Raw genomic sequence first — 19679 nt, forward strand, 5'->3', positions numbered from 1 at the left:
AGCAAAATGTTTTGCCATGGTATGCTCTAATAAGAGTATGAATACTAATCATTATGAATACTACATAATTACCTTTTCATACTATGTGCCAACCCAACCGAACTGTGCTGGTTCCGATATTTTCTTTTCAGCACGGTTCAACTACGGTCTAACCAGGCAATCTCAGTATAGCTTGGCTTCGCTTGGCCCAGCTAGGTTCAGAATATACAGTGCATTCAGAAAGTATTCAGACCTCTTGACTTTTTCCACATTTTGTTACGTTACAGCCTTATTCTAAACTTGATTAAAAAAAACATTTTTTTTCTCATCAATCGACACACAATACCCCATAATGACAAAGCGAAAACAGGTTTTTAGAAATTCCTTATTTACATAATTATTCAGACCCTTTTCTATGAGACTCGAAATTGAGCTGCGGTGCATCCTGTTTCCATTGATCATCCTTGAGATGTTTCAACAACTTGATTGGAGTCCACCTGGAGAAAATTCAATTGTTCGGACATGATTTGGAAAAGTACACACCTGTCTATATAAGGTCCCACAGTTAACAATGCATGTCAGAGCAAAAACCAAGCCATGAGGTCAAAGGAATTGTCCGTAGAGCTCAGAGACAGGATTGTGTTGAGGCACAGATCTGGGGAAGGGTACCAAAACATTTCTGGAGCATTGAAGGTCCCCAAGAACACAGCAGCCTCCATCATTCTTAAATGGAAGAGGTTTGGAACCACCAAGACTCTTCTTAGAGCTGGCCGCCCGGCCAAACTGAGCAATCAGGGGAGAAGGGCCTTGGTCAGGGAGGTGACCAAGAACCCGATGGTCACTCTGACAGAGCTCCAGGGTTCCTCTGTGGAGATGGGAGAACCTTCCAAAAGGACAACCATCTCTGCAGCACTCCACCAATCAGGCCTTTATGGTAGTGGCCAGATGGAAGCCACTCCTCAGTAAAATGCACATGAGAGCCCAAATTGAGTTTGCCAAAAGGCACCTAAAGGACACACAGACCATGAGAAACAAGATTATCTGGTGTGACGAAACCAAGATTGAACTCTTTGGTCTGAATGCCAAGCATCATGTCTGGAGGAAACCTGGCACCATCCCTACGGTGAAGCATGGTGGTGGCAGCATCATGCTGTGGGGATGTTTGTCAGCGGCAGGGACTGGGAGACTTGTCAGAATCGAGGGAAAGATGAACGGAGCAAAGTACAGTGAGATCCTTCATGAAAACCTGCTCTAGAATGCTCAAGACCTGGCGTGAAGGTTCACCATCCAACAGGACAACGACAGGTGTGCCAAGCTTGTAGCATCATACCCAAGAAGACTTGAGGCTGTAATTGCTGCCAAAGGTGCTTCAACAAAGTACTGAGTAAAGGGTCTGAATACTTATGTAAATGTGATATTTCAGTGTTTTATTTGAATGCATTTGCAAACATTTCTAAAAACCTGTTTTTGCTTTGTCATTAAGGGGTATTGTGTGTTAATTGATGAGGGAAAAAAACAATTGAATTCATTTTAGCTGTAACGTAACAAAAGGTGGAAAGGGTCAAGGGGTCTGAATACTTTCCCACTGTAGTGTACATATTTTTTATTCCTAACATCCTCTCTCTTCGACTCCTTCTCAGTGTCAGAGAGAATCATACAGGGCATTGGAGGAGAAGACCCCCACCCCCCCCCTGACATTTTGATAAGGAATCAAGGTGATTTTGAGGTTCACCCATTGACTCTTTGGGGTTGGGTGGACTGGACCGTCGGCATCAAATGAACACACATGGGCACCCATGATTCAAACCCTGCCATTAGGCACAGATCTAGGATCAGGTTACTCCCCCTACGTCCTTTAAGGGAGAATGCAAAAAATGACTAGATCAGCATCCATGGGCAACTTCCTCCTATTCCTCCAATAATGGCTAAATGTGGTTATCACTGCATTATATGTTATGACTCCTATGCAGTTAGTACATTTATATATCATTAACTTCATAATACAACACAAAGTAAGGTATGAATCAATTGAATTCTTAATGACATCTCTATGGACCCACCTTGGTGGTTCAAATGTAATACATGTATGCATTTTGGGGTACATCGAGACAGAATAGGCAGTATTGGGATGCACTCTTGTCACATGGTACCCTACATGTTAACGACACCACATTTCACACAGAACAAGGCACTCACTGGGCAAGTTTCTTTTGCCATATAGTCATCCCAGCAGCCTATTTTCAAGATGGCCGCCATTAACTTCAATGGGGAGGAACTGTATTGATTTTGCATGACCATAACTGAATAAGTAATTGGTGTAATAAGACAGAAAATGGCTTCAAATATTTGTTACAATGAGGGTAACACAAAATCGGCCCAAGTATGTAACTTTCTAGCAAAATATTACCAGAATAGTAGTAAAAATATGCCAAAAAAAGCAGTCTGAATTTTGCAGCCATTTCAAATATTTGACATTAAAACACTTAGAAAATGTTTTAGGAGCATTCACTGTTGTCTATTTATAAAAATTATATATGATTCTATAAATTGTGTTAACATCAAGAAATGCGATGTGAAACCTGCCCAGTACATGGCAACCTGTATAAAATCCCAGCAAAGAGGTACAGGTAACCCATTTTTGCAAAATGCATTCATAATGAGTGCACCAAACTTTACATGAAGCTGGGAAATGTCTAAACAATGTTGCCTAGCTATTGGTTATTTATTCATTGGGTACACATTTTCCAATATGGCCATCAACAGGCTCTATTGGTTTTAATTGGATTGGTCTGACATTTCCACAACTCACAATAGGTGGAATACTCCCTAATGATAATACCAAAAATATTATAGTTATGGAGATAATGCAACCAATTTAGCCAGGTTTGCAAAATACTGTATATAATCTTTGTAAAATTACAATCATAATTTTTCCCCAAAATATGCCAAAAACGCTATTCATATAACTGTTTGTGATCAGTATTTGGATCTCTTATTTCTATATTTTATTTTCAAAAAATTAAAAATGTATCTATAATATTCCTAAAGGGATCTTTCACTCATTTGAAGTGATTTTAATGATAGACAATATTGAATCCATATACACTAGATTCCAACATAACATTCTAACAAACTGCCTTACGATGAGGGCATCAACTTACATAGCTGGTAAAGTATTAAAGCCTTCGGTTTACAACCTTTATAGATTGTGTCTAGTTACACTATTTATGGATTTGTTTTTATATTTAAGCAATAAGGCCTGAAGTGATGTGGTATATAGCCAATATACCATACCTAAGGGCTGTTCTTACGCACAACACAATGCGGAGCGCCTGGAAACAGCCCTTAGCTTTGGTATATTGGCAATATACCACAAACCCCCAAGGTGCATTATTGCTATTAGAAATTGATTACCAACTTAAATAGAGCAGTAAAAATAAATGTCTTGTCATACCCGTGGTATACGGTCTGATATACCACGGCTGTCAGACAATCAGCATTCAGGGCTCGAACCAACCAGTTTTAGGTTGGTTTAGGCAATCACTGAACTGATCAATTACAAAGATTATGGATATACTGACAAGATTCATGTCTCTCCGCTGTAACAATGGGAGTCGTTGTCCACAAAGCGGCATGGCGGTCTGTCTAGCTCCCGCTTATCCTTTCTTTGGATTGGTGGATACATCTCATCAGGGGTGCAACTTTCACTGGGGACGGGGAGGACATGTCCCCACAACATTCTGAATTTGCATTTTTTTGTCCCTGCAGTTTTATCATCGGAATATGATGCAAAACAAGGCAACGGTTTGCTTTAGGACCATGCGGGGATGCCCCCGAGTGGTCGAGTAGGCTGTTTGAAGTGTTTATCTGACTGGATTAAAACTAAAATGCCCCTCCCCCCACCACACACTTCTTAAACAAAAGTTGCGCCCCTGCATCTCATTATTGTAATCCTTTTTAAAATATTAGATGAGGGTTGTTGACATCAACCACCTGTATTCAATGGAGAGAGATGCTTTGCTACTCGCCTCAGGCCATGAATATGCCTAGCCATCTCGAGACAACTCCAATATGAAATGTTTTTTTTTTCTCAAAGTTGCCGGGATGTCATGTGTCCTACTTATATCAGGGCACTCGTGTCAACTTAAGCATCACAAAACTTCCATTTGATCAAATAAACATCACATAGCAAATAAGCCATTCATTTTTACCTCCACACAAAAACTCCTTGAAAGAAACACCAAATGCTGGAGGGAGACAGATTTTCTATCGAGTTTGGGCCTCTTCCTCTTCCTCTCTGTCAATTAGCTCAGCTGGTCAGGTGTAGTGCCTAGTTGGAACAAAATCCAGCAGTACCTGTGGTACTCCAGGAACAGAGTTGCTTAACATTGGTATAGGGCCTACTGAATTGTATTGGTTAGTGGCTGCTGAGGGTTGTCGAGGGCATCAGCAATAGCTCAATTGCTAAAATATTGGATTTTTTCTAATCACCAATTGCATAATTTCAATAAAATGGGACTGAGTCACTGGCTTACTGGTGTTCTTCCATGCCGTCCATAGGAGGGGTGCGTCACTTGAGTGGGTTGAGTCACTGACGTGATCTTCCTGTCCGGGTTGGCGCCCCCCCCCCTTGGGTTGTGCCGTGGTGGAGATTTTTGTGGGCTATACTCAGCCTTGTCTCAGGATGGTAAGTTGGTGATTGAAGATATCCCTCTAGTGGTGTGGGGGCTATGCTTTGGCAAAGTGGGTGGGGTTATTTCCTGCCTGTTTGTCCCTGTCCGGGGTTATCGTCGGACGGGGCCAGACTGTCTCCCGACCCCTCCTGTCTCAGCCTCCAGTATTTATGCTGCAGTAGTTTATGTGTCGGGGGGCTAGGGTCAGTTTGTTATATCTGGAGTACTTCTCTTGTCCTATCCGGTGTCCTGTGTGAATTTAAGTATGCGTTCTCTAATTCTCTCTTTCTCTCTTTCTTTCTCTCTCTCGGAGGACCTGAGCCCTAGGACCATGCCTCAGGACTACCTGACATGATGACTCCGTGCTGTGCCCACTCCACCTGGCCATGCTACTGCTCCAGTTTCAACCCTGACCTGTACACCGGACGTCCTACCTGTTCCAGACCTGTTGTTTTCAACTCTCTAGAGACAGCCGGAGCGGTAGAGATACTGACATTTCCTCCTGAGGTGCTGACCTGTTGCACCCTCGACAACCACTGTGATTATTCATATTTGACCCTGCTGGTCATCTATGAACATTTGAACATCTTGGCCATGTTCTGTTATCTCCACCCGGCACAGCAAGAAGAGGACTGGCCACCTGTCACGGGTGAGCGCTACTGGAGGAGAAGTCAGGTGCAGGAGAGCAGAGAGTTGTGAACAGGCGCACACTTTATTTAGACAGGAGCAAACAGCAGACGGATGCTACTGCGTCAAAACCTCCAGCAAAAATGGCAAATGTGCAAAGCGCGAAAACAGTCACAAAAGCTATAGTTTACCAAATAAACATACCTTCGTGAAATAAACACGAAACATGGAAACCCAGCCTGGCGCAACACATAAAACACGTAACAAAACAATTCCACACAAAGACATGGGGGGGGGACAGAAGAATATACAGCAATGTAATTAAGGAATGTAAACCAGGTATGTAGGGAACAAGACAAAACAAATGGAACAATGATAAATGGAGTGGCGATGGCTAGAAGGCCGGTGACGCCGAACGTGGAAGTCGTGACACCACCCCTCATAGCCTGGTTCCTCTCTTGGTTTATTCCTAGGTTCTGGCCTTTCTAGGGAGTTTTTCCTAGCCACCGTGCTTCTACACCTGCATTGCTTGCTGTTTGGGGTTTTAGGCTGGGTTTCTGTACAGCACTTTGTGACTTCAGCTGATGTAAGAAGGGCTTTATAAATACATTTGATTGATTTGTAGGTCATTCTCCCTGACCTTCATAACAGGTATATTTATTACATTATTTCAATAAAGAGTGGGAGCATGCTTTTGGTGTCTTATGGTACCCTGTATGTTTTCTACGGTCTGAGAGTTTTAAAAAAAACAAGAAACGGGAAGAACCAGGGAGAAAATACGACTCTTTCAGATCTTGAAAGGAACGAAGCCCTTGCAGGTTGAAAATATCCTTAAAAATAGACCAATGAGCGAATGTAAAGCACATAGAGGCCAGATAAAATAAAATTGTTATTCCAAATAGGAGATAACTCGTGAAAAGTACAGGTTTTGCCCAGATAATTATTGACTTGGAAACAAACCGTCAATAAATATTTCCCCCCAGTAGATCCCATAAAAAGATTAGGCAGTTTTTGCTTTATCCCAGAAGGAAGGTCCTGAATTCTAATTGAGTGGGACTTGCCCTCCTCTATTATTTCCCAGTACGACCAATATCCCGAAAACAAATACAGTTGAAGTCGGAAGTTTACATCCACTTAGGTTAGAGTCATTACAACTTGTATATCAACCACTCCACAAATTTCTTGTTAACAAACTATAGTTTTAGCAAGTTGGTTAGGACATCTACTTTGTGCATGACACAAGTAATTTTTCCAACAATTGTTTACAGACAGATAATTTCACTTATAATTCACTGTATCACAATTCCAGTGGGTCAGAAGTTTACATACACTAAGTTGACTGTGCCTTTAAAACAGCTTGGAAAATTCCAGACAATGATGTCATGGCTTTAGAAGCTTCTGATTGACATAATTTGAGTCAATTGACTGTGGATGTATTTGAAGGCCTACCTTCAAACTCAGTGCCTCTTTGCTTGACATCATGGGAAAATCAAAAGAAATCAGCCAAGACCTCAGAAAAAACATTGTAGTCTGGTCTATCTTTGGGAGCAATTTCCAAATGCCTTAAGATACCACGTTCATCTGTACAAACAATAGTGCGCAGGTATAAACACCGTGGTACCACGCTGCTGCCATACCGCTCAGGAAGGAGACGCGTTCTGTCTCCTAGAGATTAATGTACTTTGGTGCAAAAAGTAAAAATCAATCCCAGAACAACAGCAAAGAACCATATGAAGATGCTGGAGGAAACAGGTACAAATGTATCTATATCCACAGTAAAACAAGTCCTATATCGACATAACCTGAAAGGCCACTCAGCAAGGAAGAAGCCACTGCTCCAAAACCACCATAAAAAAGCCAGACTACGGTTTGCAACTGCACATGGGGACAAAGATCGTACTTTTTGGAGAAATGCCTCCTGGTCTGATGAAACAAAAATAGAACTGTTTGGCCATAATGACCGTTGTTATGTTTGGAGGAAAAAGGGGGAGGCCTGCAAGCCGAAGAACACCATCCCAACTGTGAAGCACAGGGGTGGCAGGATCATGTTGTGGGGGTGCTTTGCTGCAGGAGGGACTGGTGCACTTCACAAAATAGATGGCATCATTGGGCAGGAAAATGATGTTGATATATTGAAGAAACATCTCAAGACATCAGTCTGGAAGTTAAAGCTTGGTCGCAAATGAGTCTTCCAAATGGACAATGACGCCAAGCATACTTCCAAAGTTGTGGACAAGCCCTGACCTCAATTCGACAGAAAATTTGTGGGGAGATCTGAAGAAGCCTGTGCGAGCAAGGAGGCCTACAACTCTGACTCAGTTACACCAGTCCTGCCAGGAGGAATAGGCCAAAATTCACCCAACTTATTGTGGGAAGCTTTTGGAAGGCTACCCATAACGTTTGACCCAAGTTAAACAATTTAAAGACAATTCTACCAAATACTAATTGAGTGTATGTAAACTTCTGACCCACTGGGAATGTGATGAAAGAAATAAAAGCTGAAATAAATAATTCTCTCGACTATTATTCTGACACTTCACATTCTCTAAATAAAGTGGTGATCCTAACTGACCTAAGACAGGGAATTTTTACTAGGATTAAATGTCAACAACAAGATATATAAAAGGTGTTAAAAACATAGAAAGCGGTTATCATATATCAATTTGATCAGGGGCTTGTGGGGAACAATTTAATACCATCAAACCTTTGCCACACCAAATTGGACACATGTTTCTGCTGGCCCATGGACTATAAGTGGGATAGGCTGTGACATGAAGGCAGATGGACAGACACTAAGACTTACCATGGTCATGAGTGTCTTTCTCTTTCCTTCGCGGCCTCTCCCTCTCCCTGCCCCGGTCTCTCTCCCGCTCCCTCTCTCTCTCTAGCAACACGACTGACTCAGTCTCTGTCTCATTGTCCTGAATGCCGGCAGCGTTCGCACTGATGGGAAGGTTAAATAAAAGGGGGAGTAAAAGAGACGAAAGAGAAAGAAAATAAATGAATTCAAAGAGAAGGGATTATATTTATTTTCCCTTCTCCTACACACAACTGTCTGACAGACACACAAAGGCAAGTCTTTGTTGCAGACCCATGCCGTTTAAGTGTCAAGTGCTGCTATCAGAATGTCAGTATGTTTTAGTGTCAGCCTCACCAGAGAGGAGCTAGCTACAAAGAGAACGTGAGCGCCTGTCTGTCTGTAACTGCTGCATGCATGTGCACACCATGTATGTGTGGTTATGTACATGCATACACGGACACACACGCGCATATGTGTGTATTATGCATGAGGATGAGCATATGGGTGTGTACATTTGAGAGCTGCAGTGGGCAAAATGGCATTAACCAGTTCTGACCAGCAGAGGGAAAGGGGTGTTCTCTCTGTGTGTGTGTGTGTGTATGTTGTGGGTGTCTGATTAAGACCTTCCCAGCTGGCTGATTTAATATTGACCCCGAGCTCCCAGGGGGTAGGCAGAGAGAGACACAGACATACAGATAATAGATATGATTTCAATAAAATACAAAAAATCACACACAGAGACACAGAAACACACACACACACACAGTATTTAGCTCTACACCTCACCATAGCTAAGTCAAGGCCACTTCCACAACACACGAGAGGGAGGAGGGGGGAGGGGGGGGGGGGTTAGGTTAGATGGTCAACTAGAGTCACACACATGCATACACAAACACACACTTTGCAGATACTGACTGAAAAGAGGGGGGTCTTGAGTCTCCGATGCCACCGGTCCTCTCCAAAGGAGGTGGCAGCTCTGCCTGGCTATCTGCACACACAGAACCCCCATCGGAACCCCCATGAGAACCATCTGCTGACACCAACTGGGGAGAGAGAGAGAGAATGACAGAGAAAGTATTATTATTGCTTGTGCTTACTTTGGCACTGTAAGTGATTTCACTTTCCATGTCCAAAAAGTATATTGAATTGAGAGAGAGAACGTGAATGAGTGAGTGAGATAATGATGGCGAGAGAGAGAGGTGAAGGGGACTTAGACAAACCTCAAGGAAAACCCTTTTCCCTATTATATTGCACTACTTAATACCAGAGTCCTATGTTTGTCATTATACTACTAACTTTATTCTCTGTCTAGGGCTTTATTGAAAAGTAGTGCTCTATAAGAGGAACCGGGGAATCCTTCGAGACACAGACACAGTGAGACACATACAGATAGTGAGTAACAAAGTCAGTCATGATTTTGAGTATAAGTGTGTATGCGTGACAGTCTGTCGGAATTGTAAATGTGCTTATTGACTAGGTGGACACAAGACAGACACACATACAGTCCTCCATTGACAAACACACACACATGCCCCCTTTTCTCAGATTCAATAAGTAAGGCCCAGGATATTTCAGGAGCGTTGTGGAGCATCCTGTGATTCCAGTTAGCTAATCTAATCAGCTGGGGAAGTAGGGAGACGTGTTCTGGTCTGCCTCCTAAGCATCCACCAACATAGTGCAGGACGAAAGCACTGGGGAGCAGCTTTATACTATGTGCGGGGCTAATTATTATTTTATTTTTTATATATACACTACCAGTCAAATGTTTGGACACACCTACTCATTCATTTTTACTATTTTCTACATTGCAGAATAATAGTGAAGACATCAAAACTATGAAATAACACATATGGAATCATGTATTGTAGTAACCAAAAAAGTGTTAAATCAAAAATATATTTTAGATTTTGGATTCTTCAAAGTAGCCACCCTTTGCCTTGATGACAGATTTGCACACGCTTGACATTCTCTCAACCAGCTTCATGAGGTAGTCACCTGGAATGCATTTCAATTAACAGGTGTGCCTTGTTAAAAGTTAATTTGTGGAATTTCTTTCCTTAATGCCTTTGAGCCAAACAGTTGTGTTGTGACAAGGTAGGGGTGGTATACAGGAGATTGCCTATTTGGTAAAAGACCAAGTCCATATTATGGCAAGAACAGCTCAAATAAGTAAAGAGAAATGACAGTACATTAATAAGACATGAAGGTCAGTCAATACGGAAAATGTCAAGAACTTTGAAAGTTTCTTCAAGTACTGTCGCAAAAACCATTAAGCACTATGAAGAAACTGGCTCTCATAAGGACCGCCACAGGAAAGGAAGACTCAAATGTACTTCTGCTGCAGAGCATAAGTTAGTTTCTAGCCTGTAAAGAAGGTATCTGTTTTTTAATTTTTAATACATTTGCAAACATTTTGGAAAACCTGTTTTTGATTTGTCATTATGGGGTATTGTGTATAGATTGATTGCTGAGGAGGGAAAAATGTATTTAATCCATTTTAGAAGAAGGCTGTAACGTAACAAAATGTGGAAAAAGTCAAGAGGTCTGAATACTTTCTGAATGCACTGTAGCTGGTCTTGGCTGAGTCATTCCATCTCAGACAGCGATGGACTTTGGTTTCTAGAGCACAACCGAGAGTACACAAATGAATGACAAAAACCAACCAACTACACACACAGCTCTCAAATGCACACACAAAATCATCATCACACACAGTTGCAAACACACAGCAGGAGAGACACACAGACACACAGCTCCCAAATGAGCGAACCATCTGAAGCCAAAACAGATCCCACCAAAACCCAATTAAACAAGTGTGTTAACTGTTGCCTAGCTAGTAAACAGTCACACACACACACACACACACACACACACACACACACACACACACACACTGTTCATCTCATTCCATAATTCCACACATGCATCCTATCAAGTAGTGTTTTACAGCTGAATTCTGATAATAATTGTGAGTTATACCGTCATGTGACCTTTACATAGAGTAACACCACGGTGTGATGCATTTCAAAAGTGTTAGGAGTGTTAACATACACAGGCCTCTCTCTTCCAGACCTCCTGATGAGGGACGCCTGCATACAGAGGGTTCATGCAGACATACGGAGAGAGAGAGGGAGCAAGAGAGACCGAGAGACCGATGGAGAGAGAACGAAGAACCGGGCTGTGGTTGAAATGAGTGAGAGAGAAACACGGAACTGCGGTGGAATTGAGAGAGGGCATAGGTGATGACGGTGATAAACATGAAGAACAGTTGCTCACCCATGACACGACCCGGCCGTTGAAACAGGGAAGTTTGGCATTGTCGTCTGAGATCTCCTCCTTCACCACCCTGAGGGGAGAAAGGAGGGAGTCAAAAATCCACCGGGTTACACACATCACAACATTAAAGGCAACCTATATATATATATATATATATATATATATATATATATATAAACTATACAGTGGGTTCCGAAATTATTGACACATTTGATAAAGATGAGCAAAAAGGAATGTATACCTAATAAACTGGCCACTGAGTGTGTGTGTGTATATATATATATATACATACACTGCTCAAAAAAATAAAGGGAACACTTAAACAACACAATGTAACTCCAAGTCAATCACACTTCTGTGAAGGTGTCATATTGAAAGGTATTGAAAACAGAACTTCCGGTTCCGGTGGCATGCAACATAACTATGAGTTAACTGACATATTTTCAAATAATTGTCAACATATAACACCACATTAAGGTTTGGGACGTTCACTGTATTACAAGGAGCAACAGCAGCTCTATTTCACTCCAGCAGGTAGCATAATCTGTCCATTCACAGTTCACCTGTGGGAAACATGTCAGCTATCAACACCCGACAACAGAAAGAGTTGGCCGCTACTATCAGGAAATTACCTCTGCCCTCGACTCGCAATTATATCCGGTAAATGAATATCTTGCACTGCTTACTTCTAAAGTGGATAACGACTCAACTAAAGCGGAAAGTTTGGAGACAGCGGTCAATGTGACAGAGGGGGACTCCATGACCTGCAAACAACACAAACTAACCCTTTACAGCCTGAGCGAAATGATCCATTTCTTGCTGGATCATGAGCCCTGTGTGCATTAATGAGCTCTGCGTGCATAATTTGTTGGTGTAAAACCATATATGAAAACATGATACATAATTTGAAAGCTGAGAAACAGCCCTTTCAACTGATATGACATCCCCATCAATAAAATTGTAATCAGTCAAGAAATAACACCTGTGAAAATGTATCTTATATAAAAATCAATACTTTCCCCCCCCCAACCAACTGCCATTTACACAACTGTATAATGAAGATAGAGAAAACCTTATTGAGTCTTCCTTGTTTTGTAATGATTGAACATCTGCAATCAGAATAGAAATACCTTTTACTGTGAACACGTTACAGCTGTTTTAGTGACCGATCGCATTTTCTATGTAATGTTCCTTGATCAGACACTTTATCTGGATAGTATATTAAACAAAAATCTGCACCAAAAATAATTACAAATAGCATTTAGTCTTACATTTGACAAAGACAAACAAGTACTATAATATTAATAAAATATGAACTTTATTGAAAGAACAAGGTTAGGGGGATACATTGTCTCATTCACACCTGTAAAAAAAAAAAAAAAGGTACAAGTTATCTCCATCATAGCCATAACGTTACAGTATATACAACATTCATCTCAGGGATATTGCAATCAACATTGATCTGACCGAGGATCGACGCTGGGCAGCATCTTAGACCTGGAGGGTGGGGGAGGGGGACAGGCATCAGTTGGCATGGAATCAAGCATTTCTAGAACTTCCCTAAACCAGTGTGAGCACAGTGGTCGATCTATTTTATTCAACATCAATATGGAGTATAATCTTTAATATTTGCATCATGTGTCTGGACATACTGAGCCATCTGCTCGTGGGATGCCTTCCTCAAGTTCTCAGTCTGTTTGACAGCCAGACCTCTGCCACGACCCAGCTCCTGTAGTAGAGAGATTTATTCCTAAGGTAACAAAGAGGGAATTCTTGCATGAAATTGATGAGTACCTTCGGGGGCTGCCCTACACTCCTCTGTCAGCTTAGTGTAGGCCAATGCCAGGTTCCGCCTGAACAGGAGGAACAATAGTTTATCATCTTTCAATGCTAGGGATGCGTTCCAAATGGTACCTTATTTCTTAGATGGGGCATCAGTGTAGACATCTCTAATAGTAACCGGATTCAAACTACCTGGAGTGCCTCAACCTAAAACAATTTTGGTCCTCTGCTATGCATAACCGCTTGTCCTCGCATTCAGGTGCTACTCAAACAAACCACATCCTATTCTCCTTTCTATCTATCCTGTAACAACACCAACATATTCTAAAGTAGTCCTCCAGTACATTGAAGTTTCATTCTTTCTGTTCAGCCAAATGTTAGTGTGGTGCCATTTAGCCAACTCCTATGTATAGCCAACTTCGATGGTAACATGGCATGACAACATTCATACAATAGGATAAACAGATCTTAGTCAAGGCTAGCCAAATGTTGATTCTCTGCCAGTCAATGTTCAACTTTCTGTCCTGTCCTGTGTGTGTGTTCTGTTACCCTGGCTTATTGTATTGTGCTCACTTGGGCAGTGAGGGTGTGTCCTGTGAGGGTGTGTCCTGTGAGGGTGTGATTGTCCCTCAGCCCTTTCTTCAGGATCAGCATGTTGTCCAGTCTCTGCCTGTCCTTGTCACCGTGGGGACAGCTTCTACAGTGTCCTCCTCACAAAGGTCTGAGAGCTGACAGTCCACCACACTGTCCTACAGAAAGAGAGAGTATTTAAAAATCATAGACCTGCGATAGAGAGATAGGAGAGAGAGATATATAGAGAGACGTACCAGTCAAAAGTTGAGACACCTACTGATTAAAGGGTTTTTCTATATTTTTACTATATAGAATAATAGTGAATACATCAAACTACGAAATAACACATATTTCAATCATGTAGTAAGCAAAAAAGTATTAAACAAATCAAAATATATTTTAGACTCTTCAAAGTAGCCACGCCTTGATGACAGCTTTGCACACACTTGGCATTCTCTCAACCAGCTTCAACTGGAATGCTTTTCCAACAGTCTTGAAGGAGTTCCCACATATACTGAGCACTTGTTGGCTGTCCAACTCATCCCAAACCATCTCAATTGGGTTGAGGTCAGGTGATTGTGGAGGCCAGGTCATCTGATGCAGCACTCCATCATTCTCATTCTTGCTCAAATAGCCCTTACACAGCCTGGAGGTGTGTTGGGTCATTGTCCTGTTGAAAAACAAATGATAGTCCCACTAAGCGCAAACCAGATGGGATGGCGTATCGCTGCAGAATGCTGTGGTAGCCATGCTGGTTAAGTGTGCCTTGAATTCTAAATAAAATCACAGACAGTGTCACCAGCAAAGCACCCCCACACCATCACATCTCCTCCTCCATGCTTCATGGTGGGAACCACACATGCGGAGACACGGCGGTTGTAACCAAAAATCTCAATGTCCATTGCTCGTGTTTCTTGGCCCAAGCAAGTCTCTTCTTATTATTGGTGTCCTTTAGTAGTGATTTCTTAGCAGCAATTCAACCATGAAGGCCTGATTCACGCAGTCTCCTCTGAACAGTTGATGTTGAGATGTATATTTTACTTGAACTCTGTGAAGCATTTATTTGGGCTGCAATTTCTGAGGCTGGTAACTCTAATGAACTTATCCTCTGCAGCAGAGGTAACTCTGGGTCTTCCTTTCCTGTGGCGGTTCTCATATGACAGACAGTTTCATCATAACGCTTGATGGTTTTTGCGACTGCACTTGAAGAAACTTTCAAAGTTCTTGAAATGTTCCGTATTGACTGACCTTCATGTCGTACGGTAATGATGGACTGCTGTCCCCCCCCCCCCCCTTGTCACAACACAACTGATATGCTCAAATGCATTAAGGAAAGAAATTCCAAAAATGTACTTTTAACAAGGCACACCTGTTCATTGAAATGCATTCCAGGTGAATACCTCATGAAGCTGGTTGAGAAAATGCCAAGAGTGTGCAAAGCTGTCATCAAGGCAAGGGGTATATATTATATACATACATACATACGCATGCACGGGAAGTATTCAGACCCCTTCCCCTTTTCCACATTTTGTTACTTAACAGACTTTTCTGAAATGGATTCAATTTAAAAACTCCTCATCAATCTACACACAGTGCTCCATAATGACAAAGCAGAAACATGTTTTCAGATTTTATGGCAAATACCTTATTTACATCAGTATTCAGACCCTTTACTATGAGCCTCTCAATTGAGCTCATGTGCATCCTGTTTCCATTGATCATCCTTGAGATGTTTCTACAACTTGATTTGGACTCCACCTGTGGGAAAATCCATTGATTGGACATGATTTGGAAAGGCACACACCTATCTACAGTTGAAGTCAGAAGTTTACATACACTTGGAGTCATTAAAACTCATTAATAACATGTTGGGGCTAGGGGGTACAAGGAGTTCCCTAAAGGGAACACCCCCCCCCCCCATTCAGCTGAAAAAAATATTATTTAGAAATATTTAACTTTCACACATTAACAAGTCCAATACAGCAAATGAAAGATAAACATCTTGTTAATCTACCCATCGTGTCCGATTTTTAAAATGTTTTACAGTGAAGACACAACATATATTTATGTTAGATGACCACCAAATTCAGAAACATACACATCAATTTTATAGTCACAAAAGCATAAATATAGATAAAATGAATCACTAACCTATGATTATCGCCATCAGATGACACCTATAGGACATCATGTTATACATGTATTGTGTGTTTTGTTCGATAATGTGCATATATATATAAAAAAAAATCTCAGTTTACATTGGCATGTTAAGTGCAGTAATGTTTTGATTCCAAAACATCCGGTGATTTTGCAGAAATACTCACAATAAACATTGATAAAAGATGCAAGTGTTATTCACAGAATTAAAGATAAACGTATTCTCTATGCAACCGCTGTGTCCGATTTCAAAAAAACTTTATAGAAAAAGAATAATCTGAGAACCGCGCTCAGAACCCAAAGAAATAGCCGCCATTTTGGCGTCAACAGAAGCTACAAAAAACACCATAAATATTCACTTACCTTTGAATATCTTCATCAGAAGGCAGTTCCAGGAATCCCAGTTCGACAATAAATGTGTTTGTTCCATTTGTTCCATAAAGTTCCAAAAAGCCCATAATTTAGCCACTTGTTGTTAGCTTGTTCAGCACGGAATTCAATCCTCAAAAAGCACGAGCAATTCCTCCAGACAAAAACTTAAAAAGTTCCGTTACAGGTCGTAGAAACAAGTCAAATGATGTATGCAATCCATATTTAGGATGTTTTAAACATTAATCAGCAATAAGGTTCCAACCGGAAAATGTCATTGTCTGAAGAAAGGCATTTGAATGCAAGAACACTCTCTCGTGACCGCGCGCAATGAGACCACCGACTCAAAGAGCTATTTGAGCCCCTCCTTTATAGTAGAATCATACAACCAGAATCTAAAGACGGTGACATCTTGTGGAAGCTCTAGGAAGTGCATGCTCATCCATATCTAAGATGGACATCAAATGGCACTGTTTTCAAAATTGAGTTCACACTTCCTGTTTGGATTTCTTCTCAGGTTTTTGTCTGCCATATGAGTTCTGTTATACTCACAGACATAATTCAAACAGTTTTAGAAACTTCAGAGTGTTTTCTATCCACCAGTAATAATAATAATATGCATATATTCCCATCTGGGAAAGAGTAGGAGGCAGTTTATTCTGGGCACGCCTTTCATCCAAAAGTGAAAATGCTGCCGCCTAGCCCCAACAGGTTTTAAAGTCATTAAAACTTTTCAACCACTCCACAAATTCCTTGTTATCAAACTATAGTTCTGGTTCTCTAGTAAACTGGTTCTCTAGTAAATTGGTAGGAATGTCTCATGTTATGTTCAAGAAGGGCCTTTTTCCCTTTATTCAGATTATACCGGCCCAATTTCGATTGTTTGAAAAGGAACAAATGTTTTAAACAAGCCTTAGAAAGTTGGTAGCAATTTCAGTTTAATCCACCTGAAAAGACAGAACAAATAATACAACAAATATTGTGGTTAAATTCAAATATACTTTTGATTTAAAAAAAATGTATTTTTTGAAGAAATGTTTAAAAAAGGTATAATTTTAGTGAATGATATCATAAATAGGACTGGTGGAGTTATGTCACACATGCAGCTAACACAGACATATGGAAATGTCTGCTCTACCCAAAATTACAACCAATTAATTGCAGCATTACCACAAAAATGGAAGAGGCAAGTAGAAGGGGAAAAAAGTAAGGAACTTGTATGTCGGCCCTGTATTAAAGAACATAAATGGTTAAAGAAAAATAAACGATATAATGACTCTGCCTCCTCACAGCAGAATCTGCAGAGCTGGGAAGATTGTATCTCCCATATACAGTGGGGCAAAAAAGTATTTAGTCAGCCACCAATGCACTACACAAAATAGATGGCATCAGGTGGTAGGAAAATTATGTGGATATATTGAAGCAACATCTCAAGACATCAGTCAGGAAGTTAAAGCTTGGTCGCATATGGGTCTTCCAAATGGACAATGACCCCAAGCATACTTCCAAAGTTGTGGCAAAATGGCTTAAGGACAACAAAGTCAAGGTATTGGAATGGCCATCACAAAGCCCTGACCTCAATCCTATAGAAAATTTGCAGGCAGAACTGAAAAAGCGTGTGTGAGCAAGGAGGCCTACAAACCTGACTCAGTTACACCAGCTCTGTCAGGAGGAATGGGCCAAAATTCACCCAACTTATTGTGGGAAGTTTGTGAAAGGATACCCGAAACAATTAAAAGGCAATGTTACCAAATACTAATTGAGTGTATGTAAACTTCTGACCCACTGGGAATATGATGAAAGAAATAAAAGCTGAAAAAAAATAATTCTCTCTAGTACTATTCTGACATTTCACATTGTTAAAATAAAGTGGTGATCCTAACTGACCTAAGACAGCAAATTTTTACTAGGATTAAATGTCAGGAATTGTAAAAAAAAATAATAATAAATAAGTTTAAATGTATTTGGCTAATGTTTATGTAGTAAGCAAAAAAGTGTTAAAAAATGGATTAAATAATTCCAGGTGAAGCTGGTTGAGAGAATGCCAAGTGTGTGCAAAGCTGTCATCAAGGAAAAGGGTGGCTTTTTGAAGAAATATATTTTTGATTTGTTTAACACTTTTTTGCTTACTACATGATTCCATATGTGTTCATAGTTTTGATGTCTTCACTATTATTATACAATGTAGAAAATAGTAAAAATAAAGAAAAACCCTTGAAATGAGAAGGTGTTCTAAAACTTTTGACCGGTAGTGTATTTTTTCTTCAATCTACCCAATACCCCGTAATGACACAGCAATAACAGTTTTTTTGCAAATAGATAATTAAATATCACATTTACATAAGTATTCAGACCCTTTACTCAGTACTTTGTTGAAGCACATTTGGCAGAGATTACAGCCTCGAATCTTCTTGGGTATGAGACCATGAGAAACAAGAATCTCTGGTCCGATGAAACCAAGATTGAACTATTTGCCCTGAATGCCAAGCGTCACGTCTGGAGGAAACCTGGCATCATCCCTATAGTGAAGCATGGTGGTGGCAGCATCATGCTGTGGGGATAGTTTTCAGCGGCAGAGACTGGGAGACTAGTCAGGATCAAGGGAAAGATTAACAGAGCAAAGTACAGAGAGATCCTTGCTCCAGAGTGCTAAGGACCTCAGACTGGGGCAAAGGTTCACCATCCAACAGGACAACAACCCTAAGCACACAGCCAAGACAACGCAGGAGTGGTTTCAGGACATGTCTCTGAATGTCCTTAAGTAGCCCAGCCAGAGCCCGAACTTGAATCCGAATGAACATCTCTGGAGAGACCTGAAAATAGCTGTGCAGCAACACTCCTCACCCAACCTGACAGAGCTTGAGTGGATCGGCAGAGCAGAATGGGAGAAACTCCCCAAATACAGGTTTGCCAAGCTTGTAGTGTCATACCCAAGAAGATTCGAGGCTGTAATCTCTGCCAAATGTGCTTCAACAAAGTACAACAAAAAGTACAAAGTACAACAAAATACATTTATATACATACATTTTTTCATTTCACCTTTATTTAGCCAGGTAGGCTAGTTGAGAACAAGTTCTCATTTACATCTGCGACCTGGCCAAAATAAAGCAAAGCAGTGCGACACAAACAACAACACAGAGTTACACATGGAGTAAACAAACATACAGTGTGTGCAAATGGAGTGAGGAGGTAAAGCAATAAATAGGCCATAGTAGCAAGTAATTACAATTCAAAATGGTATTGAAAAAAGGGATGTCAACAATTTAGACAGAGCTGGTCATGGGTGCACCTCAGCCACTCTCAAGGTCCTAAACGATATCATAACCGCCATCGATAAAAGACATTACTGTGCAGCTCTATTCATCGACCTGGCCAAGGCTTTTGACTCTGTCAATCACCACATTCTTATCGGCAAACTCAACAACCTTGGTTTCTCAAAAGAC

General features: G+C 40.9%; 1 protein-coding gene across 6 annotated transcripts in view; it reads right to left on the reverse strand.

Moving 5' to 3' along the window:
- LOC110490076 (segment polarity protein dishevelled homolog DVL-3) overlaps positions 1-19679 on the reverse strand; it is a 46075-nt gene that overhangs the window by 16097 nt on the left and 10299 nt on the right. For all 6 annotated transcript variants that reach the window (XM_021563221.3, XM_021563222.3, XM_036944371.2 and 3 more), the window contains exons 2-4: positions 11356-11425; positions 8995-9122; positions 8083-8222 (exon numbers count right to left, since the gene is read on the reverse strand). In XM_021563221.3, the coding sequence (XP_021418896.2) occupies positions 8083-8222; positions 8995-9122; positions 11356-11425 (338 nt within the window). The remainder of the gene's footprint in view (positions 1-8082; positions 8223-8994; positions 9123-11355; positions 11426-19679) is intronic.

The sequence above is a fragment of the Oncorhynchus mykiss genome, chromosome 15 (assembly GCF_057628025.1).
Source record: "Oncorhynchus mykiss isolate SJ-2025 chromosome 15, ASM5762802v1, whole genome shotgun sequence".
NCBI classification, from domain to species: Eukaryota; Metazoa; Chordata; class Actinopteri; order Salmoniformes; family Salmonidae; genus Oncorhynchus; species Oncorhynchus mykiss.